Raw genomic sequence first — 25,781 nt, 5'->3', positions numbered from 1 at the left:
CCAGCCCTTTCAAAACAAACGCATCAGTATATTAAAGTTCACACGGCAACCAGGTGGACAATCAGACATAGTTTGATGCTACTCTGGTTTGCAGATTTAATGAATGTAACCGAAGAAGTTACAATTCATAGACCCAAGGTTTCGACACTCCTGCCTAGTGCCTTCATCAGGGGTGATCTAAACGCTGCAACAGGAGGTCCTTTTATATGATCACTAATTAGCGGCCTTTTTTTTCTGACGAGGTGTAAATAGGCGTCAGGAAGCAAACCGCCATCGTCACAATTTAAAGGAGCGTGGGCGGAGTTAATATGCCAAGCCTCCAAACAAAGGCGCTGGTGGTAACGCCGATTAGTGGTGATAATTTTAGAATTATCCCACCCAATTGTATGGTTGGTTAGGCATGTATGCTCCGATAAAGCTGTCACAAAAGAACAACGAACCGACGCCATTTATTCTATTCCTTGCAATGATTGTGCCAACGAATACATCGGACAGACCAAACGTCAGTTTGGTACACGGTTAAAAGAGCACCAAAAAGCGGTTTTTCTTTGCTAAAAGGAAAATTCAGCAGGAGGGTTGAAACGTTGGGTCTATGAATTGTAACTTCTTCGGTTACATTCATTAAATCTGCAAACCAGAGTAGCATCAAACTATATCTCAACGCTTTAGTGATAATTTCGTGTTAAGCCTATAGCTGACGGTATGTGCGTTGTAGGTGAAGGGGCGGTACACAAAACATTTTTAACTTCGAAATGGTAATAAGATTCCCTGACGATCTTTCTAACCCCGACAGACCATAGCGACGAAGTCCTCACGAAGGATATGAACTTTTACACTGGGTAGAGGAACTCACAGTTCTTGTCAATGTCATTCTTGATGTGTGTCAATGTTGGGTTCATTCCATCGCAACATAGCGCGGTAGTTAATTTCATATCAGGTTATACTCCTCCACCGACGCCACACCAGTTTCTTTAGAAACTTACCCCTCTATTAATTTCATGACATGAGTGGCATTGGGGACGACATTCTGGCGAGATACATAGCCTAATGCAGCGATCTTATTTGTGCGAGATACACACCCTGATACGGCTATCTAATTGGCAAGAGCAACATACCACTCGATACGCTGACATAGTTATTTTTTAAATTAAAAAAAAAACAAAGAATGAATAAATTTAATATCCTTCTGCAAAAAAACAAACATATTACACATTGCTAAGTTGTGCAGTGCACATGTACAAACAAGATATATTGAGTCAAACTAACACAAAAGGAATGTTAGTCCTCAGCCAAGAATGGAGAAATACATTACCCGCAGCATCTCTTGAAGGAACAAATTAAGTCTCTTTCTATCCAAAAATCCCTGGTTATTACAAAGTTGTGAAAACAAATCTTGAAAAGAACAAAGGGAGAACAGGTTAGTTACAAGTGAAATCAAGAAATACTCACAAAAAGTGATAGAGTGTGAAACAATCATTAATATTCAGTATTTATTAATATATAGTATTTGTTTGTCTACATTCTTGTGACATCTGGTCATGAAAAAATATCAAAACAGTTATCTGAAAGTACTCTTTTAAAAGTTGTTTTCAGGCCTTGAACTCTACACCAGATGTCAGGCTGGAGACCTTTAGACAGGCTGATACCTACCATGCCCTGAACAAGTTCTATCAGGGCCCTTTTGTGTATGTGAGAAAGAAATCTCAATGTTAATCTCATTTGAAAACTCAAAAGCCAGAATTTACATTATACTTTTGAAAGGCATATCCTTTTTAAACACTTTTATCATCATCGTGATGAAATTATTACAGTCGCAGCTTTTCAAATAATTGAAAAAATGATAAAAACACTATTAGACTACAACAGGATTGACAGATTATGTCTTGCCGGGGAATATCTTAAACACAATTACAACAAAAAAAGATAAACCTACATCTGTATTTTTCTTGAATCTTTTCAGAGCACATAATGGAAAGACAGACTTTCAAAGAAAGAAGTGGCACATATCCCTTTCTCTCCCTAGAGTGAGAGAAATCATCATGATCAAAGAAAGCATTGAGGGGTTTGTGATGGTACTAAATGTGCATTTCTTCGTAATATAGTCATGTACATACCAGATGTGCAGTGCTTTCAGTTGGTATAACAAGTAATATTCTAGGTCAGTTGTAATTTCTTTGTATATACATGAGCCCTTAATCAAGTTTTTGTACCAAGAAATACAAGTGACCAATGGGATATATGATGCTAATAGGACTGGGTGGAGTCCAATACCATCGGTGGTCATGCAAGTGATTAACAATTTGTTTAAGTATCATTTTAGACAGAATTGGACAACACATATTCCTGTCATCAATTAATCAAAACTATGACAAAATTTGAGAATGAAACTAGACATTGGTAATATGTTTTGATAAAAAAAAATGTTCACTTGGCAATGCAACAGTAGAGCACACCCTCTGTCAACGTACACAGGCATGACATTTTCACTATCCCTTTCACTGTCCTATTACACTGTGCAATTACAAGCATGACACGCACACTGTCCTATTAATGCTCAAATCGGCTGGTGATAAGAATTTCGTTATAGTTTTGATTATCCATGTTATTAATATATTACTGCTCCACTTTACCTTTGAGTTATTAGCGTATCAGAATGCACAATCAAATGCCTCAGTATTACACTGTAGAAAAAGGAATTAATATGCCCAGAAAGTAGGGCAGCAAACTATCCCAAGTTTTGGTTTGTTTTTTTTCTATTTTTTCATCCATGTTTTTACACGTGACAACAACAATCTGTTAAGCACATAAGATTTTTTAGTTAGTCAGTTAGAGACTTAAAAATTGATTCTAAATATATGTTACCATATGTCTGTTCAGTAATGGATCTTATTGTTTTTTTAGAGGGCACGGTAACGAATCTTGCAATCTGATTGGTTCTTTACCCGGTCAGTATTTTCCTATCTCTGCCCACGGGCCACGGTAACGCTTTCGTGAGTTGCCGAGTACATCCCAACTTTCGTTGTCATTTTTCATAAATATACCTCGTTTTCCAGCTGGGCAGTATTTTTAAGCAAACACGTCGGTCACTACCTCAAGCCAATAAATAACTTATGAATCCTCTTTTTTATCTCTATCAAATCACTTTGGTTGACAGAAAAATATTGGTTTCAGAATGAATTTGTATAAACAATATTGTCATTACGTTGGTTGACAAGCGGCCTAATAACCGTCTGCAATTAATTTTAATCGTTCACAAAAAGTACCCAGAAAGTTGAAACGTGAGGTATTTGGTTACAGTTAAACTGAACGATGGAACTTTCATTCATTTAAAATCTGAATTTTCTCGAGCAATTTGTTCATAGTAAAAAAAAAAGCGAGCGAAGTTTTAATTTAAGTTCTACAACAAATATACGCTCCCGGTGAGTCTTTCCAATTCCGTTCAATTTGGACATTTGTACCTTAAATTGCACAACAGAAATTGAAGGAATTTTTTGAGAAAAGGCCGCATTAAATTCCCTTGTGTCTCGTTGGAGTGTGCCGTTCGAATTTAGTTTTTGTGAAGGAAAGATCAGAGTTAAACACGCCATTACAGGAAACAAACGAGCAAACTCTCACAACTTCAAAATAAAAAAATTGAATTTACTCACAATTACTTTCCTCGCTGTTTACTTAATGAACAGAGGTAAATCTTCGTACATGAATGAATGGTCGATGAGAGTGAATAATACTTTCCGTTAGATCATTGACTGATTTTGAAGAAAATATTGTCGTGACAGTCCTTGCCAAACTAGTTCTGTTGGTTTTCAAATGTTCCTACGCTTTTTTTTTCCTTGCGCGCTCTCTAATTGACAGGTGTCAGATTGTGACAGATACTTGTAAAAATAATGTTTCAAAGTTTGTTTGGAAGCCTTTTAAATCACCTTTATCGTTACGGAAATGAAAATGTTTCGCTGAGGCATCTCTCTTAAATTTGCATCACCTCTATTTTAACTACCATTTACTCACTCAAAAATTGTTCAGTTTATGGAAGATCTTGCTGTATTTACGGCTATAAATATTATTCGGGTTCTTTCGGAAAGAATTTCGTCAAGTTTAAAAACAATAAATATGTTATTTACCGGCTAAGGGTCGGTCCGTATGGTGAAAAACTGTGACCTCGGTCTTGAAAATTCTGCCCTCGGCCTACGGCCTCAGGCAGTATTTTCAAGACCTCGGTCACAGTTTTTCACCATACGGACCTCCTAGCCGGCAAATAACATATATATATATGATGCAAAAATGTGGTATTAATAAATTTTGCCCCTAATAGTATCTATTTAATATCCGAGATATTAAAAAAGATACATGTGATACACTTTAAAAAACAATGTGTTTCACGGAACAAAATGAGTAATAAACCGTCTGGAGAGGTTTTCACACTGGCCAGACAATTGAAAAGGCATAAGGACAACCATTATCTTTACCCAATTGACAACTGTGTGTTAGTTGTTGCTGGCCCTTGTGCCATAATTATGATTTAGCTACAATGTAGACCTTAGCATTAACCATAGACAACATTCTCTATTTACTCACGGATCATAGACATTGAGCATCCAGTTAAGGGTCAGTTCACTTGCCAGAGACACGTCAATAAATCCATTCTTATCCCTGTTCTGATTGACAAAAACAGCATTGATGATTTTGGATAGTTCTGCTACAGACAAGTTTCCTTCTGCATATCCATTGTTAATTCCTTCATCACTGAACGACATCTTGACTACACGCAGATCAACCATGTACACTGAGATGAAAAGAAAAACAATAGTTTCATTTCATCTTTCTTCAACTTCATTTTTAACCATTAACTGGTAGGAAATTGTGAGAGCTATTAATAATGTCTCCCATTTAACTGTAATGTTTGGGGCTTATTATAAACTATCTATTTGCACACAAATATATTTGTAACACTGTGCAATAACTGCAAGAAGAAAATGTAACATGAAATGCTGACAACCTTTCTTTTGACTAGTTTATCATTCTCTGACAATTACTTTAGTAGAGAATTGCCAGTATGTTACTTTTGGTGCATGCATTATTTACTGCACTTCAACAACCTGTGCATGATTTGAGATGTTAAATTAGCTTAATTGAGAGGTGTCTCTATATGTACTGGCAAAGTTTGCTCCACATCGGTTTGAAACTAATTATCAGACAATCACACAGCTGCAAAATAAATGTAAGTACAACTTTCTGCAGCTAGCCAAGGTTTAATTTAACAACATTGTCCCAAGTTACTGATAACAGTAAGGGACAATTTTTATTTAAAATACAATACTAAAAGTTTATTTAAAAAATACCCTAAAAATGCCCTGTAAAAATTAAAGGAAATGCAATGCCAGAGAATAGTCCAGAATGATGGGGTTCGGCACAGCTTGCCTATAACCCAGGATTCTGATTCTTTTTAATATTAGTGATTAAAGGTTTTTATTAACCACTTATATTGGTGCCCTTAACTGTTTCCAAGTCAATCTTTTCTAATAACCTAAAGACTGAAGTGAATACAATGATGTGAATGGAGAGAATACAATGAAGGACCAGAATTGGGAGATAAAGGGGCACAAAAGAACAGGAGGTAGGAGAACGTGGCACAGAAAACAGGGGGCTGTAAACCCCCTGTCACACCCCCCCCCCTCCACCACCATCAAACTTTTGTCCATTAAGGAAATGTGTAGTTTTGGAATTATAACAATGAATAATTAACAAAACATTGGACTAACTCAATTTAAATTACGTACATTGAGTTTTTTTCTGAATAGCCCTCAGCTTCATGGCTGTTCGGTATGCGGCATACTTGATGTTGCTAAAACTCTCTGCAACAGATAAGCAAAAAAATTATACCTAAGAAATTGATGTTATAAACCCCAGCCTGTTTCCAACGTTACAGGGCGAATTCAGTTGTATTAAGTTTTGGTAATAACATAATTTCAAGTGCGATTTGGTGATTATAAGCTCATGTAAATTTTTCAGAGACAGCAAAATTGCACAAGCTTGAGGGCAAGTGAAACCACACAAAAATGGCAGTACATCTGCTCATTTTGCTGAAATACTTTGTTTCATCCAGAAGCAGGAAAATCAAGAATCAACTTAACTTCAACACACAATACAGATTATAATTCACTTCACCTGTCTCCTCCAGTAGACTAACCATTTCTGGATGATCCCACTGGGTTTTCTCAGTTTCGTGACTGCCATAAGAGAAAAAGGTATTGTAAGTGATTTTCTAAAGTTATGACAAGAAGTACTCTTAAAAAATAATCAATTAATTTCCTCTGTATCTAGGTTATGAAAAGCTTAATGGGTAATAATGAGAATGTGAAAACAATTGCATGTACTTTGCCAACATCATTTTCATAACTATAAAGAACACAAGACCATTTTGGAACTCCAACAAAGAATCTAGAATGAACTGATTAGCACAAATAAGCTAATCAGCAAACTTTAATCTTATTAGCGTGGCCGATAGGTTTTGAGTATCTGTCATCCATTGAGACACTATGTGAGAAATATTGCAGCAAATAAGCTGAAATTTGACATTAGGAAAAGATAGTGATTAAATTTTTTATTAACCACTATTACTGACACCTTCAACTGTTTCCATGTCAACATTGATTTTCCCATGAACTTGCACAAAGCTTCATCACAGATTAATATTGTTTTATATTAACTTGACAACATTTTAACAGTATGCTTAAAAAAATAAGAATAAAGCTGTTTTCAGAGTTTTCATTTTTTTGAAGTGCCTTTAAAATGGGATTCTGACAAACTTTATCAAATTCTGATGAGCAAACTGTGAAAAAATTCATGTTTGAGTACATCATCTCGGTAGGTCAAAAAATTGGGTAGTCTCACATGCTTTCATTAATGCACATGTGCAGCTCAAGGTAATTTATTTCAAACACTGTGACCCTTATTTTTTGCACTCATTGCCTGATGGAATTCTATGGTTGAGCTTAGACACCCTCCCCAAGTATAAAAAGCCATGAAGTAAATGAAATAAACACAGAATTCCTTTGAAATGACTTGACATTTTTTGTGTAATGTCAGAGGGTGTGCAGTTCTTCAAACACAACAAGTTCAACTGCTTGCTGGCAGATTGGCAAAAATGGCAAGAACCCCCTTTCTCCTTTAGTCGTAAAAAGTGTCTTCAAGTGATAGTAGCCAATATCAGGCTCTGCAAGCTTTCTGGCCATGGACTTCTTTGTAATCCTGCCTTGTGATGAATCACCAATTGCCCTATCAAATGACTTTAAGAGAGTGTGACCTTCATGTACTTCACTTCTTCAATGACTGTGTTTAGTTTTGTTGTGCCACTTTTGTTGACAATTGTGCAAGGGGATAAGTTCAGAGAGGACTTTAAAAGCATTTTATTTAGCACCTTTACATCCTCAAGTGCATCATGGCATTGAAAAAAAGACCACTGTGAAGCAATGCTAGATTAATTTTCACAAAGGAGCCATTGTTTGTTTGAGCACCTTGTGTGTGTGTTCTTTATAAAAATTTGGAACACAATGAGACTGTCAGATATTCAACTTGTTCATGCTTTGAAACAGCTCTTGCAAGGTATCTTGGACTCTCTCAGCAAAGGCAGTTGAAAGCAGAGTTATGGCCAATAAGAACAAGTTTTCCATGAGAATTTGAGTGCTTTGAATCTTTAAGGAAATCATCAAGTGACACTTGTATAAAGGAACTGTCTGCAAAGAATTGCCTCCACAATGCAAAATTTTCTCCCCAACAGCCCAAGTTGTTTTGAATTTGTTTACCTGAGATGCATGAGGAGAAATTTACTTTGTTGGTAGGATAAACCTTAAAATGATACTCCTTGCTATGTCTCTTTGCTAATTATAGAGAGGGCCTTAGAAAAATTCATAGAACCAAAATTAAATCATTCAACTCTTTCAAGTTATTTTTGGAAAGTTGACTTTGAGTAAAGAGAAAAAATATTGTATAAAGTTTGCATATATTTTGACCAATTTGCAGTACTGGCATGATTTTAAGGATTATTAAAGAAAATACAACATTCTTTGGGTCATGTTTCTAGCCATAAAGAATGCGATGTTCAGCCAATTTTTTTTTCCTTGTTTTTGGGTGGGATAAATTGAGTGTCACCTGAAAAGTTCCCCTCTGGCTGCCTTAATCATTGCCTTACACTTTGCAGCTTACACTTGGGGTGAAAGATAAAATGGGTTGTTTTTTAGCTGACATTAACATTTCCTTTACTTTTCTCTTCTGTCTGTCCATAGTAAGAAGTTCTTGAAAACAGTAGCAGCAGTAGGGTAATTAATGAAACACTGAAAAATAAATTATTATTGTGGCTCTCCTCCTGGCAGCAGTAGGTCATGCTGTTGTGGCAACTTGACTCCGAATTTTTTGGAGACAATTTAGCTAAGTAAACTGATTTCCACAATTTTTTTCACAAATAAACAGAGTTGGACACATCTTGACTGATTTGCTCATCCAACTTCTGGTAAGAATACTGCATTTCAACAACCGAGTTTTCACTGCCATGTTTGTTTGTGTGATTTATAACCATCAGGCAAACTGTGGCTGACCACATGCAAACTGTATTCAGCCACTTTCGGTTAGCTTTATCTACAATCAGTATTGTGTCAGATCAATAAAAACAGACACATTAAGTACAAATTTAACTTTATGAGTTAAAAATTGTTCACTTAACCAATAAACCTTTTCCCTATCAGTGAGACCAATACGCAATCTCACCGAAAGGAAAGATTTCCACACAGTCCCATGCTATTCTAGCACAAAGACGTAGCCCCAAACGCACTCTGCTGTTTTGGTCATCGTTTTCTTTATCCAAAAACCATATGCATAATGAAGGGTTGTGCGGAAATCTTACGACTTTCTTTACTACGACATTTCTAGACACCATTAGTTTGTTGAGGTATGTTTTAAGCTTTAAAAGGAGAAATAAGTATTGACGTCTTCCAGTTTCTACTTCCACAGTTATATTTTCAGATAAAATCAAATTCAAAGTACAATAATGCGGACTGAAGTTGGTTAAACTTCCACAAAACAAAATCTCCAAGCAAATATGAACTTACTTTACATAGTATGGAATGCCGTTAGCCGTTTCTGAACGCTCCCAGCCATCTGGTAATTTACCTGGAAATTTTTAAGACAGGCTTTACGTAAAATAGACCTAGATCCCTAGGTATCCCAAAGCGTAATTGTTTCTTGAATTAAAGACAACAACACGCCACAGCTAGATGTGTTTCACACCAATCCACATGAATGCGATGATGATAACGTTGCACACGAAACTTACTTGTGACGCCAGGCATTATCTTTTCACTTTACAGGGCACAACCAAGGAATAAATGGCTAAGACTCTTCTAAGTTTGTTTGTCAAGTTTTACATTGAGTAGATACGTTATGAAAATAATCAAACGCGATTTCGCGAACGCGTTGTTTATCCGTCTGCAGTGCCCGTTATCCAGCAGTCGAAATAGTCCCAGCATGCTCTCTGCGGTTGTCCAACATGGCAGTTAGTCCTTACGTGAACCGCGCGGAGTTGTGGCTTGCAAATGCAAGTTTCCGACCATCTTTTCGCCTTCCGGAACATTTTCATCCTAGCATATTTTTAAAATGGTTTCCAGGCCACATGGCGAAAGGTGAGTAATTTTCCAAACGTAAATTTCTTCGAAAAGTTGGAACGAATGATTGCCAACAGGTTGCCAAGAAGCACATTACTTTCACCCCACCCCTCCCACAACCTCTCCAATTACAATATTTGGGGGTATGTGCTTACATTATGGTTTAAAAGGAATTCAAGTAGTAGTCTGACAGTATTTGTACTCACGTGGAAATTTCTTGCTGAAAGCAAGCTACTGCACTAGATATAGAAAGGGGACACTGAATAAACAGAAATATCGTGTTGCCACTTTTGCAATCTGCTCCAACGCTTTTTAGAAGATGTCTTAAAAATGGCCCTGTGGACTGTATAAAAACGAGGCTACTACATAAAGCATCTGACTTATAACTTCATTTATTATGGGCAAAATAGCACCAAAATAAAACCAAAGATTAACTCTATGTTGTTGTTGATGTCTTAAACAGATATCTAGTTACTGTAAGTCACAAGATAAGGCATGCGACCAAACAAACATGGAAGTGAGGCTGGTTGACTAAAACTTCTTTTGACCCTCCAACAATGTTTAAAATACTTTGTTATACTTCATAAACAGCATAGATGTTTGTTTCAGCTCAAACTGGAAGATTTGGAAATCACATGATTTTCAGGGGGAACAGAGGGGAAATCTGTTGTTGCTAAAAGAGTATGAAGGGGAGCATGTAGAAAATGACTGCTGACTTACTGCCATTGAGGGAGGGATGATAAGAATTTTATGATGGTAAGAGCTTTATGAGGGATCAGGTAAAGTATCGTGACACAGCCAATATACTACAACCCCTCTCCCCTGCTCCCTGCCCCTGTCCCTAGGAGGAAGTCAATCTCTGGGACCTTATGAAGAACTAGAAGCTTTCCAGTTGGAAGACTGCTGGCAGAAACATCAAATTAGGGATTGAAAACAGCATGGTGGAGCTGCATGAGGACAGGAACCTGTTTGTAAGAATGATAATTGTATACAAGAGTCTGCCAGAGATTGAAATCCAAGAAGCTCCATGTTGCCAAGATCAATGTTTGTTACTGATGGTACATTACTTTGCTGTTCATGTAAGAATGCCTTAATTAGTATTTTAGAGAAACTGCCTGTAAGTCTAAGTGAAGACAATGACAGAACCGTCAACCAAACTACAGAAGTACAAATGAGAGTCACTCTGGTGGATGCAATATCTGAGGTTTAATCCCTGGACAAACCCAAATGGATCAAAAACTAAATCACTTTGTTTGTCACATTTTCAAGATGCTCAGCGAAAATAAAGAAATCCTTTTTTTTTTTTTGACAAATACAATCTGCTGTCTTCTCTAAATGGAGATACTCAAACAAGAAGCAAAAAGGCATGAATCAGAAGTATGATTGAATCACTGCTTCAATGCACATCACAAAGATTCCAATGAAGAAGCTTCTTTACACACCACAACAAAGATGGTGCTGGGAGACTATCTAGCATAGAAGACTGTCAAGTTTGGATGCCAAAATGGTGGATTAGTAGTATAGTTTTAGTAGGAGGTCAGAATACATGGGAACAAGAGAAGATTTTCTTGTCTCCAAAGCAACCAGAAGGGGGTAGACATGAAGATTATTTTACATGACGTTGATACTACAGCCAGAAGTACAACATTCTCTTGACACTGAGGTTTTTATCTTGGCTCTCAGAAATTATTCAACGTTTTGCAAGAAACCTTTTTTGTCACTGGTACAGGCAGGAATCATCGAGAAATTATTCTTTGGCCAATTTTTTGCACCATAGGTCCTGAAATGGCAGCCACTCTCCCAGCTTTAAGTGGAGCAGACAACACTGGTTGTTTTTCAGGAAAAGAGAAATCCACATGTTAAAAAGCTTTCAATTAGAAGCTGAAATCATCATGGGTCTTTCTGAGCTTGAAGGTGCAGGTGTTATTCCCAGATGGTGGTCTTTAGTTAGAAACAAGCCCAGTCAAAGAGGCTGCCCCCCAACTGAGGTTGTATTTCAATAAGCAATCTGGTGTGGAATAATGATATGGTAGCAAATCCCACCCTGCTATCACTTTAGAGTTTTGGTTGACCATGGGATAGTGACCGTTGGGTTGTTATAATGAAGAAACTGCCTCCAGTATCTCAGGCTATTATTCATCATGTAAAGTGCAAGTGTGCTGGGGCATAATGTGTGACAAATGCTGTCAGTGTAGAAAGAATGGGCTGAACTGCATGGATCAATGTGTGTGTTGAGATATTGGAGAAATGTGTGAAAATATGCATAATGATGAAGACAGTGGCTCTGGTGATAATAACAAGAGTGAAAAGGATGAAGATGGTTAAGAATATAATTCTGTTTTGGATGATTAAGTTACACACACTTTGAGTCCCAAGTTACAAAAATATTTGCTTATGATTAAATCTCTAGTGCCTATGGCTGACAACTGGTCTTCTTATGAGAAATATTATCTTTAATAATTATATCAGGAATGATAGCAAGTTTTCTTTTTGTATTATTGAATTGTCAAGCAAAGCCAAATATCACAGCCTTGCTTTCATGTTTTTAAAATCACATGACCAGCACATTTAATCAGGAAGAAACAGTTTGAGCTAAAAAAATTTCTATGCTGTTTATGAAGTATAGCAAAGCATTTCAGACATCGTTGGAAGGTCAAAGGAACTTCAGTAGACCAGCCTCACTTTGATACTCCCTTAGTCACTTGACTTATCCTGTGACTCACAGTTACTAGATATGTGTTTAAGACATCAACAAGAATGTAGAGTTATATCTTTGGTTCTATTTTGATACTATTTTGCCCATAATAAACAAAGTTATAAGTGAGATGTTTTATGTAGTAGCCTCATTTTCATGCAGGGTCCACATCGGCATTTCAAAGCTAGAATATCTGCGGAATAAGGTGAGATCACTGTGAAGAAAATCCAGACCTTCGGTGGAGGATTGCAGACTGCTTAACATAGGTTCTACAGTAGTGTGGGTGATAATTACTGGCATGTATTGTACATGTACCTTTCTTTATGTGATGAAAAGTGGTGAAAACAAAATTTCTTTAATCTCACTAGAGGAGGAAAATAATAATGGGAGGATTGAGTATGAGCCAGAGAAGGTTAAACTTTTTTATTTAAAAGATTGGTGGGAAATGACTTGAAATCCCATATCAATCTAATGTATATACTTGAAGCCATGTTTGATATTGTATGTTGTGGTTAATAAAGGTAATTGCATGGAGCTAAGTAAAATTAGGGATAGATGTCATGCATGTTTTTAGAATTTGCAGGAATTGCCCAAGTCACACAGCAACAAGGTCAATTTCCACAACTCGGAGAGCACAAGTGGTATTTTCCTTAATTTTACAAGGGAACATGCAATTACTTTTTTTTATGTAAAAGGAAAAATTTTCTATGGTAAAGAAGTTAAAAAACACGTGCTGTTACACAATATCACATGAAGCCATTTCAGAGTTCAGTTAACATCAATCAACTGCAAAATGTGCAAATCAGGTGAATGAAATTTTATTTCATACCACAATGCCAAGGGAATGAAACCAGCCTTGCTGAGAAACATTTGCCTTCAATTAAATTATAATGCTTTTAGGTGGAGTTAAACTTTTTTTAACCTTTTCAATTTCAAGTGATTTCAAGTAATTTTGTTGAAAATATTAAGGTTATTTAGATTGCAAAACATTGGGGTGAGGTTTTCATGTGAAAGATATTCAGCTCCGCATATAATTCTGACAATGTTTCTGCAAAAGGAATTGCCTGTTTAAACTGGAGGGGTATGTTTAGGACTATACAGCATTGCAATAGTTGAAATAAAGAAGAACAGTGGGTTACTTTGAAACTTTTAGGATTTTTATTGGAAAGTTTTCATAATTGTACAATTTATTCCATTTTAAGTTGGTATGTATATGATGCATCTCATTCTTATGACAAAGTGAAAGGAATCACACAACTTGCCAACAACACTTTAGAGCAAGATTTCAGAGCAGTGTTAAAATTTTACATTTTGTTGAATGGTAAGAACTTGTCACCCAACAGCTTTCTCTCACAAGTAATGCAAATCTTTGAACATCAAGAACATGTGACTGTGACATCTAGAGCTGTTTTTGTTTCCTACAAAAATTGGTTCACAAGTCAAAGGTTGAAGGAAAATTTCAGGCTGTAGGTTCTTATAGAAATATTTTATTGTACCTTGAGTTGTATTGAAAGTCAAGCCTTGACATGCCCAAAATATTGTGTGGTTGTCTTGTTAGGTTTCCGTAAGATGCAACTAAAGCTACCAAAGTGTGACTGTGTTGTGGAAGTTCATGATGCAAGAATATCCTTTATTTTGATCCCAAATTGTCACAGTGGGGTAAGGCCATTCCATTTGCATTTTCACTTAATCATCTTCCCCTTATATTTGAAACTCTCTTTTTCCTTGCACATATCCCTCCTACACACAAAACACACCCATGCACCTGCAGACAATGTCAATCAAGATTGAAGTCAGGGTCAAGTCCTTTACAGAAGGTATGCCAAATTTTTGAAACATTCTTTGAAAACTTTTAAAACCCATTTGAAGATCTTGAGATTAACAAAATTCAACTTGGCATGGAAAGATCATAGTCAAAGACTGTTCACTGCAATCCTCTCAAAATTAATGACAAGCTTTTCTCAATTGACCAGTTTGAGTATGCAAAGATTGACCCAAACTTTTTGGCATGGCAAAACCTTTTTGTCTCCTATGGAATTATGTGTAGACTGTAAATTTTCCTCACCACTTAACATGACTCCTCTACAAGTTTATTTCTCTTTCAAGAAATGTTGCTCTAGCAAAGTGTACCATGGAACAATTCCTAATAGCTTCAAGGGCACTTTTATATGTTTACCTATAATAATATTGTCCTTCAATTCCAGAAAACCCCTTTGCAGTTTAATTCACCTTGTGAATACCATTGCTATCAAAGGTACTCATATGTATTCCTTAACTGAGATACAAATTCCCTTTACTGGAAGAAACCCCAAGTTTCAAAATAATTTGTCAAGCAGACCACATGTACTTGTGCTTAACAAGATGGATCTCATAGGAATGGCCAAGCAAAGGGTTTGATTAGTTTTATTTTACTTTTATTAAAGGTAGACAGATCTATTAGTAGAATTCTGTATGGTGTAACAAAAAAAAAACTATTGGATATCAGGGGCTAGTTAGAATTTCTGTCCAGCTAACATGCTTTTATCATGTATTAGGTAACCCATGGGGTATTAATACTTCCCTTGCCCAGCAACTCTTTTGTTGTTCACCTTGGCTTTGGCAGGTTGTTCATCTTTTTCTCAGTTTCCTTTGTGCTGACAGTATATAAATTTTGGCCATCATTGCAACAAATGTAAGTTTAGCTTACATCCCCTAGTTTTCATAGTTAGTTTTCAGTCTATCTTGTAAGTTTAAAGTAATTAATGGGTGGACATTGTAATGGGTTTTCTGTACAAATTTATATAAGTTTTAACTATCCTTTGTTCCTTTGTTGATCTGTTTATCCTTGTTCTTTCACCTCAATCTTCATTTGTTATCGCTTTCATTCCTTGCTGTCGCCCATAGATGAATCTATCTGAATTATTTATATTAAAGAATGCTTTCAAATTTATTTATGCGGCAGTCATGCCTATGGTGGCTTACAAAAAGTTTTTGTTTGGTAGTTTACACAAAGTATTGTACTAGCAAAGCCAGGGCAAACTGAAAACTGAACAATTAGATACTGGTATAATAAACAAGGGACAAGATTAGTTTGATAATAACAATAATAACCTCTGAATTGTAGGAGATCCTGAGACAACTGGAAAGTGAGGGAACTAGAGCTGTGCTTACCGATAGTAAATCTCAATATCATTACAGCATTAAAAGGGTAAACAAAAAGATGGTTAAAGATTAGGTTTGCAATTTGTTTGTGAGCAAGTTACAGTTAGTCTGAGTGTATACTTATTAAAAATTTGATTTGATAACATCCCTTTTGCTGTCATTGTTTTGTTTTTTTTGTTTTCATAGCTCAGTTAATGCAAAATCTAATTGATTGCTGTAGTGTAGCCTTGTTTATACAGGCTGCCATTTCATCCAGCCTCAAAGCCAAACTGAGCCAGCCTGTCTAATATCACAAATGAAGAAATAGGTAGCACAGATAAATTAATTTAATACATGTCTTTTAACCAGCCCTGATGAAGCAGGCTTCATTAAAGGCACAAATATTGGACAAAACATTAAGCTGTTACATAAATGAATTACTTTAATACAGAGGGGATTTAAGATTGAAGCAGAAACAACTTCTTGATAAACATGTGCAGCACCTTCAAGTACACTGAAATCAATGGTGAACCTGTTGTGTTTTTAAAATACATGTATATTACCAGTAATTGTAATATATCAATATCATGACCGACAGTTACCTTACAGGTTGTGCCAGCTATTCTTGAAGCAGTAAAGGATGCTGAATATGAAGGAACATACATTAGATCAGTTAGTATTGGTGATATTAGTAATTTTTTGAAAAATGTTTCTTTATGGAATTGCTTTGTAATTTAATGAATGTGCAGTTGTATTAAAATAGGGAGCAAGTAGCAATATGATCCATTGGAATCTAACACTATAAATTCACTCCAGGTGCCCCAATCACCCTGAAATTTCACATGTTCTGTGGGTAATAATGTTATCTCAACCTTTAGAATGCGGAATGTTCCTCATGATGAATGAGTAATTTCTTTAGTACCAACATATCAATTTTGATTTTTCATAGGGCCACAATTATGTTTATATATTGTGAAGTAGTACGAGCTCATGCAAGTAAAGAGAGCTAGAATCTCATAATAATTGACTATTGTAACTACAATTCCCAAGCATTGAAACAGTGGAATAAAAATGACTTTTTAGTCATAAAATTAGTTATTTTTCTGGAAGCATATTCAATAACTAGACCCCATGGCACCAACATGACATCCAAAAAATCAAAGAGTGACCAACAGCCTACGATGAAGTTAGCAATCCAATGCAGTCTTGGCTACATATTGCAATCCAAGCAGCATATACAAAATATCTCTCAGGAACATCAACTATTTTGAAAGCAGTAACTGTCTTTTAACTTTTGTTTGTAGAATCCAGACAAGCCATACAATATTTTGACCTGTGGTTTGCCAAATACTGGAAAGTCTTCTTTGATAAATGCACTCCGAAGAAAATACCTGCGGAAAGGTATTTGCTCTATCTCTAAATCTTCTTCAGTCCCCGCCCCCTCTGAAATTATGAAAATTACTTACTATAATGACTACTGAAAACATGCCAGTTTTTATCTTCTGTTAAATATTGCAATATCCCTTAAGTGGATATTTATCTGATCTTTATGGTAATTTTAAACTTTAGTCTTCTCAGCAGTGAGCTAGACAGTGGAAAGTGTTATTATGAATGTTCTGAATGTGAACTTTCCCACAACACACATGCACCTGTGAAAGACAAAGTGCAGTTACTGAAGTTTAATTTTCTTGCTTCCAGAGGCCAATACTTTAGGTGAAGGTTTGGAACATTTGAATTAAACTGTTTTTTCTTTGAAATTAAGACAACTATAATATTATTGATTTCTTGGTTTGTGTAAAGGCAAAGCAACTAGAGTGGGTGCAGTTCCAGGGATAACAAGATCCATGCAAGAAAAAATTAAGGTGTTTACTACCTATACTCAGACATGGTGTATATAAACATTTTTAAGATGTTTACTACTTATACTTACACATGGTGTATGTAAACATTTTAAGGTGCTTACTACCTATACTCAAACATGGTGTAAGTAAAAAATTTAAGGTGCTTACTACCTATACTTACACACTGTGTATGTAAATGTTTTTAAGGTGCGTATTACCTATACTTATATACAGTTTAAGTAAATGTATGTAAGGTGCTTACAACCTTTACTAACACACATTATATGTATTATATTTCCATACCCATCAACTTAAGAAATTTAATTGCTTCTATTCAAAGGTGAAAAGCATGAAAAAAAAACCACTCTGACTGTAACTCTACTTGTATATTTTACATGAGAGTACCTAGAACATTCAACTTACCACAATTGTTCACTTGACTGTGATGATGACTTCCACTCAGGTTGTCTGAACATTAGTCACCACTACCGACAACAGTCCTTCTTAGGACTATACTGTCAATTTTTTCTATGGTTCAGCTCTTCTGTTCCTTTGTTAAATCATCATTACTAATGGTCTCCCATTCTCAAGAACACAAATAAAATGGTATTTGATGTATTAAGGCTCCAGGGTAAAACTGGGCAGTTCATAACTTGTAAGTTATTCCTTTTCTTTCTGTCTCTTTCCTAATCAGTAACTGTGTTTTGAAGTATCTTTTTCATTGTGAAACCAAAACATACAACTGCATGATACAAATTTTAAAATATTGATAAATGTATAGGCTTCCAGGATCCCCAGCTTGTGTGGATTCAGTTCTACAACTGTAGAAACTACTGATCTTAGTTACACTCGTTTCACAATGACTGTCTCTGAGAAGGACATTTTTGGTATTGAAATTATATCTTTCAGGTGTGTGATGAGCCAGTAACATATATGATTGATACTCCAGGTAATCTGTGTAGTTAAGTTAAGTTAAGTAATCACCGTTAGTCAGGGTACATGATGTACTTATAACAGATCTGCAGAGCATTGTTTTCGTACTTCCCATGTTTCTCAATTTTTCAGGTGTGGTGGCTCCTTATATACCAACTGCAGAAATAGGAATGAAGCTTGCGTTAATAGGTGTGGTTTCATTTACTGCATATTAGAGCATTGCCGGGTTTCAGCCAGGTTATGTTGTACAATTATTTACAATAAAAGAGTGATTCCAAGCAACACTGTGTATCAAAATTTGATGAGAACACACCTTATCACCTGGCTTTCTTGATGTTTGGGTCAACTTTTTGGAATTAACAATTTACTTTCCCCCCAGAGTCAGGTAACTGGTTGGTAGTCCTTTTAACTGAAGTTAACAATCTATCAATTTCTCTGTATGCAACAATACCAGAAAGTTATTTGACAACAAGTTTCCCTGCTTCAAATCAACTACAGAATCAACAGATGAATCTGTCTAGGTAGTCGAAGTGTTGGTTGCTTCCACTTACAAGTGTCATTGTTGGTCTTTATGACCAATTGTTGTGGTTTGAACATTTAGGGCTGATTATTTAAACAAAGTGTAGCCATTGTTTAACAAAATGGTGTCCTAAACAATCCTCAATTTAGGTGAACCTTATATCTGAACGTTTGGGCCAAAAGTTGATAGTGGAAGGACTTTTGTTTGATGAAATCAACCGTCTTTGGAAAGAGAGCTTGAGGCCCACTGATTGTGTAAGACCCTGATTTGGGTTAGACCTTGTTTAAATAGTGGGCCCTTTCCATATATTACATTGTGTTGTTCCAGAGCTAATGGGTTCATCTCAATAATTATGCCCCTCTATGAGGACTGTTGAGTTTTGACTCTTGCAATGACCAACTCTATACATAGTTATCCTTGGCCTTTAGCTTCCAGGGTACAAAACACTTTTAGTACATAATGGATACATCAGTGCCTACTCCATTTTATTATAGGTTGTTTTAAAGACCATATTGTTGGTGAGGAATTGATTGCTGATTATCTGTTGTATATCTTGAACAAAGAAAAACGTTTTGAGTGAGTTCCTTATGGTGTTACTTAAAACTTGCAGAGCACAGTTAGTGACTGTTTTGGTGGATATGAATAAGTACTTTATTATGTGACCACTAAGTTTCCTCTAAAATGAAAAAAACACTTAATTGTGACAAAGATATTACCACATGAAATACCAGTACCTTTTAGGCAAACTCCCTCCATGAAGATGAAACTAAGTTGTAAGGAGCTTTTCAGTGAGAATCTTGACTGCAGGGTGCTCTTGTTATAAATATCTAAATACAACCAGGATTACTTGTATTGAATTCCCAACCTGTTGTGCTTTCTTTCCAACTTTCCCTTCCCCTCCCCTAACTCCATTGATAGTTGTGTTACAGTTAACCAGAGATGAGTAACTGGTTGACAGTCACAAGTACAAAAGAGGGAATGACAATTACAAGAAATAATTAACATGATTCAGGAAAACTGGATTAGGTGTACCAAGTTTAGTCTCACTGGCAAATTTCTTGGGGAAAATGATATTAAAAAGCCATGCACATTTTCTTTCTAGATCTGTTTGTCTTTTGGTTTTGTTCCATCTTGTTTTAGTTTCCTTCGGGTCAATGGATGTAAGTTTGTATGTTTTTGGTGGCTCTTTGCCATAGGCAGCTGTCAACAAGATGAGATTTGCATTGACATGCACCCTCATTTTTTGGTTTACCTCCAAACATATTAAATTGTGAACTTGAAAAAAATATATATTAATATTTTTTTTGTTATGGTATCGAAGGGTTGACAATTCTGATCAAAGTGATGATACTTAAGATAATTATAACATTGTTGAGATTATGCTGTTGTCCTAGATATGTGGAAAGCTTTGGCCTCATGAACCCTAGTGATAATGTGAACTTCGTCATGAGACAGTGGGCCAAAAAACTAAATGCTACAATATCAGGTATGTTGTAAAAAATTTAATTATTTCAAAGATGTCTTATGTTTGATATTTGATTAATATATATTTCACCCACTTTCCAATCACCCATTGATGATAACTGATTAATTTTACATTACGCAGTAGCTCTGTTAATAAATTTACTATATAGACAATTTCTATCCTTATTTTATCAGAGTTTTTCTTAGGACATAGGTAATTTCATTTTTGATCAGCCATTATTTGTTACAAGTTTATTTATTGCTGTAATTGTTGTTACTTAGTAACTCTTCAAAATTTGTGATAGTTTGTTTATTTTCTTAGGTGGAGTACCAGATTACCGCAGAGCTCATGTTGATTTCCTCAAAAGGTTCAGAACAGGAATGTTGGGACACATACTTCTTGATCATCAGTTGCTTAGGAAAAAACAAAAAAACTTTTTGCCAACAAGTTTTGGACAGTAAATGTATTACCAACAAGTAAAACAAAATAGATTGGGTTTGAATGTTAGAGTTCTAAGACTTGTAATTTGAAAAGATCCTCCAGGGTTTTTTTCCCCTCTACTTTATGTGTATAAGATTTGGTTAACACTAAGGGCAAATCTCTCAATTACTTAAGTCCTCCATGATATTCTGGAAATTGTATGGCTTTCACTACTTTGCTGAAGAATTCTTTGTCTACTTGTGCTGCTGACCATATTATTAATGGAATGCAATGATTGGAAACATTTCTTCACAGCACTTTGAGGGAGGACAGGTTTCCCCTCTGATATCCTCTACTTATGAATGCAGTTCTTAACTAGTCTCTCTTATTCAATCTGTCAAGGATTCCAGAGGTTAAGATATAAACATGAAATACTATGGACCCAATATTTAGCCTTGCATAAAATTACTCTGTAAAAATTGGGAACTGGAACTTCCTAAGATCCTAGGGGTAGGGATATCTTATCTTCTGTAATTACCACATAACAGTTATAGTGGGTGAAAATTGCAAGTTGGGTACATGAGTTCATAATATCCATTTAATGTTGGCATTTTAATCTCATGAACACAGCAGCTCCACACTGAAAAATTCTTGACAAAATTCCTTCTACTTTTAACTAACTGGATATCTCCAATCAGCAATAAGTTAGGTTAGAAACGGACCACACTTTCTACTGGTTCACCAGTTATGACAACCAATTACATTTTCTAAATTTGTCATAATTGAATCGAGAGCATACTCTGGACTACCTACAAGGACATGAAATTTAAAGTCATTTTTGTACCGCAAAATGCTCGACTAAATTCCTTCTACCTATTCCTAACTGGACAAATCCAATCAGCAGTATATGAATTAAGCAGTAGATCACACTTTGTAATGAATTAACAGGGTAATAACCCATGCGGAATATGGGGAGAACACAAGGAGTAGCCTTCACACACAGTAATAATTGTCATTCAATCACCAAACAGAGTAGCCTTACATTTCACCATTTTCAGAATACACATTCTGCCAAACCATTCATCTTCTGAACCAGTAACAAACACCACTGATACAGAATCAATTGGACCTGAAGCACAATATTCACAAGTACTGCTGGGAAGGTGTCACAAATTTAATATAAGACAAAAGCATGAGTTACTAAGGAATAAATCTCTGCTTAGAAATTGAGAATATGCTCACCACAGATAGAGGCAAGCATTGTAAAATTCATTATCAATACCATAATTAGGTGATCATTGTAAACTGACTACTTGTGAAAAGTTGATTATACAATATAATTTTTCTTAATATGCCCCCTAATATAAGCTTAGACCATACATGCACAAAGCTTTACTTATCATCGATAAGCTCATCCAACAAGAATTGACCAGCCTTTAATTTTCAACAAGAAATACAGTAATACATTGCTATCTTGAACCTTCCTAAGTTGATACCTTTTTAACTCAAACAAGATGTGATTTTCCTTGGATTTGAACCCATTTTTCAGTCATTTACTATCAGCTTAACTCTAACTTGGTTACCTTGAACTCCCTTTTACCTTAAACTAATTTTACTTACCCCAGATTCAAAATTACCCTTGTAACTTGACCCTAAAAGAAAAAGTAGGTTTATAATGTCAAAGTGTCAGAGCATAGCTCATTTACAAGTCATAATCCTTAATCCCAATTAATACAAATGAAATATAAGTTATTTAAACACAAAACATTCAGCTTAACTTTCCAAACTAAAGATTCTTTAAAAAAAAAAGACAACAAACTTAATGTACAGAAATGGCAAATGATAGAAATATAATTCCTTGTTGGTAATCAACAGGATACCAACCCCTAAAACTCAAACTTCTCTAACTTAATCATTTTTTTTTTGTTTGCCTTAAGGGTGCAAGTAATTGGAGTTCTACTGTATGTATCATCACTTGTGATAAAAAAAGAGAAACAAACTTTTTAGGCTTTCCATCCCCTAAATCTAATGCAACCCAATGTAGGCAAGGAAGTCTGAACAAATACAAAATTATCATTAAATTACTGATAAATAATGATCACAAATATGTATTTTATGCTTTTGATAGGAACCGTGTTCCATATTTCCCAATCCATATACAGAGCTAAATAAACAATTCATTGAAAGACCTTGGAACTTAAAAAGGCTCAAAGTTAATTAATAAAGTACATCTTTTTAAAACAATAGCTTTGCGTCTAAAAGTTCTAGTAAAGATGGGGATAACAAAGGAGTAACAATCAAGTGCTTGTTTGTGTGTTCCCACGATTGTTTGAACCAACTTTGAATAAGGTGTAGCTTCAAAATGAAAGCTCATTTCACTTAACAGGCGCTGTTTTCAACTGTTCACGTATGTTTTTCGAGCATTTGAGTCATAGAAGATAAAAACAAAGCTGAACATTTATCTTTCGCCAGTCACGTCATCTTCTTGATTTGCCAAAGATACTCCCTCCCCTGGAGTATCATCATTTGTTGCTAACGAACAAGCACGTTCCACGTCCATCTTGCATTCGCACAACTCATCTTCTTCCGGTATCTCTGGCAACGGTTTCTTCTTTTGCCGAGCCATGTTCTGCTGCTGAACTCGCTGGGCGAACGAAAAAACGATTCGTGTTATGAGATCATCCACATGCTTCTCAAATTCATTGAAACTCTTTTGATTCTTCTTGGCCATCAACCTATTCATCCATTTTCCACGAGTTGAACTTTCCTTAACGTGGTCTTCAATCTTGTGTAGGGTTTCTTTCAGATCGCTGTAGAATTCGGCTTGGCGTATGAATTTCACATCTGCTCCGTTCAAAACTTTTGTAATCTGCTTAAGTACTGGCACAAATCGAAGGACATGAGCTTTGTTGTGTTTGGCGCTGGCGATCGCCCAGTGAATGTTATCGACAATGGCAAAAATGGATCCGCGAGACGCGAAGCAGCTCTCACTGTTGGTGGCCATCAGTGAATTTGTAACCCCTGCGTCCTTCATTTGTTGTCCAGACTTCCTTTTTGAACTTCAAACGATCAAATAGTATACTGCAATTCCTTGATTTCTTGCCCGTAACCAATTGATAAACCCAAGAAAATTTAAGTCTTTGGGTAATGTACACGCGTTAACTACCCTCGTCAAAAATTACTTGAAAAATCTCACGCAGCACCAGTATACCTTTGAATCCTTTACTGCCATCCAGGTCTTCCTCGCAAACACCATAAAAAAATTCGCTCATCTAGGAAAGTAGGATTTGTTTTGATTGATGAATTAAGAAAGTTTACACACACAGGTTTAGCTCTCTGAAAAGACGAACTACAGCAACACTCGCGCCGCTCTCGTGGTTTCAGATACTTGATTGACCTGCTGCGACCTGATTTACATACTGTGCAGGGCAGTGTGCTACTTATAAAAGAATGCAGTTAAAATAAGTCCTTCATGGCTTAGCAAACACAAAAGTTTCTCTAAATTTCCTATCTGAAAGACTTTTTCAATATTAGGTACAAAATTTTCAGTAATCATGGATAAGTATAGGAGAAGATTACCCCAAATAAATTTCCCACTTAGCCCCTCCCCGAGCATCGTGAAATGGTCCTTATGACGTTGCGGGTTTCTGAACGATTATTGGCCGACTCTAGCATCGTTCTTTCGCATATGATAACGCGCTCAGTAACGACATGTCTATTTTTAACTTATTACACGATAATTTTTAACATATTGCAATCCGTCGAGCACAGTCTCTACCGCTAAGAAAAACAAAACAACAGCGAAAATCGATATTTTTCGTCAGGTAGGGTACGACTTCAAGAATGACTGGAGAGTGAGAAAGAGAGTAACGGGTGGAAAACCTCGAAAGTGAAAAATGTAGAGTAGGGAAAATGAGGATTGCAGTCTCCCCTTCTTTGTGGCCAATCATGAGCGAATCATGTATCCGCCGCAGTGGCCTCGATTACCGGCCGACGTTCAGGAAATGGGCTTACGCTACTCCCCGTTTCCTTTCCCGTGAAAATAAAAACATAGGCATGCGAAGCATGCAAGAGTTATTTCCTCGGCTGGGCGGGTTGAGATGGGGCACTTTGTGTGCCTAATGTGTTCATTTTTTGTAACAGAAAAAGAGCATAGCTTTCAAACGGACGAAAATATGGCATTACTTCACTTTAAGAGAAAGAAAAAAGCGTAACTTATCTGAACTCACAGAGGTATTTTGTGGTCTATTGTCTCTATTGTCTAACTACTTCTAAGCAAAATTAGAATGTATCGGTGCCATACTTGCCATTGTCTCCCCTTTCAACAGTTGTTTGGTCTCGTCACACAACGCCATCTATTCCCCGTTGGAGAGAGAGCGCGTTGCGTGCTTGCTGAGACCAAATAACGTTTGCGAAAGAGACTACGCTTACTGCCGTTCCTCTAAAAGAGAGAAAATCAAAATTAATCTTTACAGTTAGTTGCCTAAAAATATATAATTCCACGTAATTCTACTACGAAAAGTGAACTGAAATTCTGTTGTATCTCCAATATACCCTAACCAAAGATATATTGCAATCTCGAAAAAATAAATGAAGACACATTTAACAAGAGAAAAGGATAATGTTTCAAAGAGGGCTGGCTCCTTTAATGGTTGTTCATGTTATTTGTGAAATACGTGATAAAAATGCAGGTTGTTTACAAGGAATTAACACGCGATTGGATTAAGTTCAAGGTAGCTAATAGCCAATTTTATTCTTAGAAAAAATTAAAAACGCAGGAGAATTGCGTGAAAAAAATTCACTCTTAGTAGTTAATTTTATGTGAATTTTTTTTCAATGCGGTTAGAACGAGTGATTAAATGCAGGTTGTTCACAAGGAAATGACACGTAACGGAGCGAAACCTAATTTGGCAAACTGGAATTTGATTAGTGGAATTTAATTCAAGCATGTGAAAAATTACCTAATGTTCATGTGGTGCAGTGATTGGCTATGTTGTGTTGGAAGTTGAGAGTAAAGGAGCGGAAAAACACGTTTTAACTTAAATATGATACAAATGATGCAAATCTTTCATATCTCGATAAACCGCGACCTTAATCGACGAGGCTCTCGCGAAGGCCACAAACTATTACACTTATC

At 36.0% G+C, this 25,781-nt stretch overlaps 3 protein-coding genes across 7 annotated transcripts in view; 1 reads left to right on the top strand and 2 right to left on the bottom strand.

Moving 5' to 3' along the window:
* Positions 1-9,530, bottom strand: part of LOC113677712 (dystrophin) — a 34,189-nt gene extending 24,659 nt beyond the window's left edge. For all 4 annotated transcript variants that reach the window (XM_089187875.1, XM_089187876.1, XM_089187873.1 and 1 more), the window contains exons 1-7: positions 9,323-9,530; positions 9,099-9,159; positions 6,163-6,224; positions 5,775-5,849; positions 4,573-4,780; positions 1,934-2,019; positions 1,313-1,392 (exon numbers count right to left, since the gene is read on the bottom strand). In XM_089187875.1, coding sequence (XP_089044001.1) covers positions 1,313-1,392; positions 1,934-2,019; positions 4,573-4,780; positions 5,775-5,849; positions 6,163-6,224; positions 9,099-9,159; positions 9,323-9,338 — 588 coding nt within the window. In that variant the 5' untranslated portion in view covers positions 9,339-9,530. The remainder of the gene's footprint in view (positions 1-1,312; positions 1,393-1,933; positions 2,020-4,572; positions 4,781-5,774; positions 5,850-6,162; positions 6,225-9,098; positions 9,160-9,322) is intronic.
* On the top strand, positions 9,510-22,840 carry LOC113677709 (mitochondrial ribosome-associated GTPase 1). 2 transcript variants are annotated; one of them, XM_089187877.1, is made up of 12 exons: positions 9,510-9,668; positions 13,904-13,970; positions 14,634-14,736; positions 15,449-15,532; positions 16,075-16,137; positions 16,770-16,866; positions 17,266-17,327; positions 18,216-18,255; positions 18,372-18,428; positions 19,254-19,335; positions 20,154-20,245; positions 20,546-22,840. In XM_089187877.1, the coding sequence occupies exons 1-12, from the start codon at positions 9,536-9,538 to the stop codon at positions 20,683-20,685; spliced, it is 1,020 nt and encodes a 339-aa protein (XP_089044003.1). In that variant the 5' UTR covers positions 9,510-9,535; the 3' UTR covers positions 20,686-22,840. The 2 variants fall into 2 exon arrangements, with proteins under 2 accessions (XP_089044003.1, XP_089044004.1); XM_089187878.1 differs by having other exon boundaries at positions 9,529-9,668; positions 13,904-14,004; positions 14,550-14,736.
* LOC113677710 (uncharacterized) lies at positions 21,798-24,007 on the bottom strand. The gene has a single exon (XM_027194547.2). The coding sequence runs from the start codon at positions 23,676-23,678 to the stop codon at positions 23,103-23,105; it is 576 nt and encodes a 191-aa protein (XP_027050348.2). The 5' UTR covers positions 23,679-24,007; the 3' UTR covers positions 21,798-23,102.
* Between the last annotated feature and the right edge of the window lie 1,774 nt (positions 24,008-25,781).

This window comes from Pocillopora damicornis, chromosome 11, assembly GCF_964200805.1.
Source record: "Pocillopora damicornis chromosome 11, jaPocDami1.2, whole genome shotgun sequence".
Lineage (NCBI taxonomy): Eukaryota > Metazoa > Cnidaria > Anthozoa > Scleractinia > Pocilloporidae > Pocillopora > Pocillopora damicornis.
The sequence above is the reverse complement of the archived record's forward strand: the minus strand, read 5'-3'. Positions and strand labels throughout refer to the sequence as shown.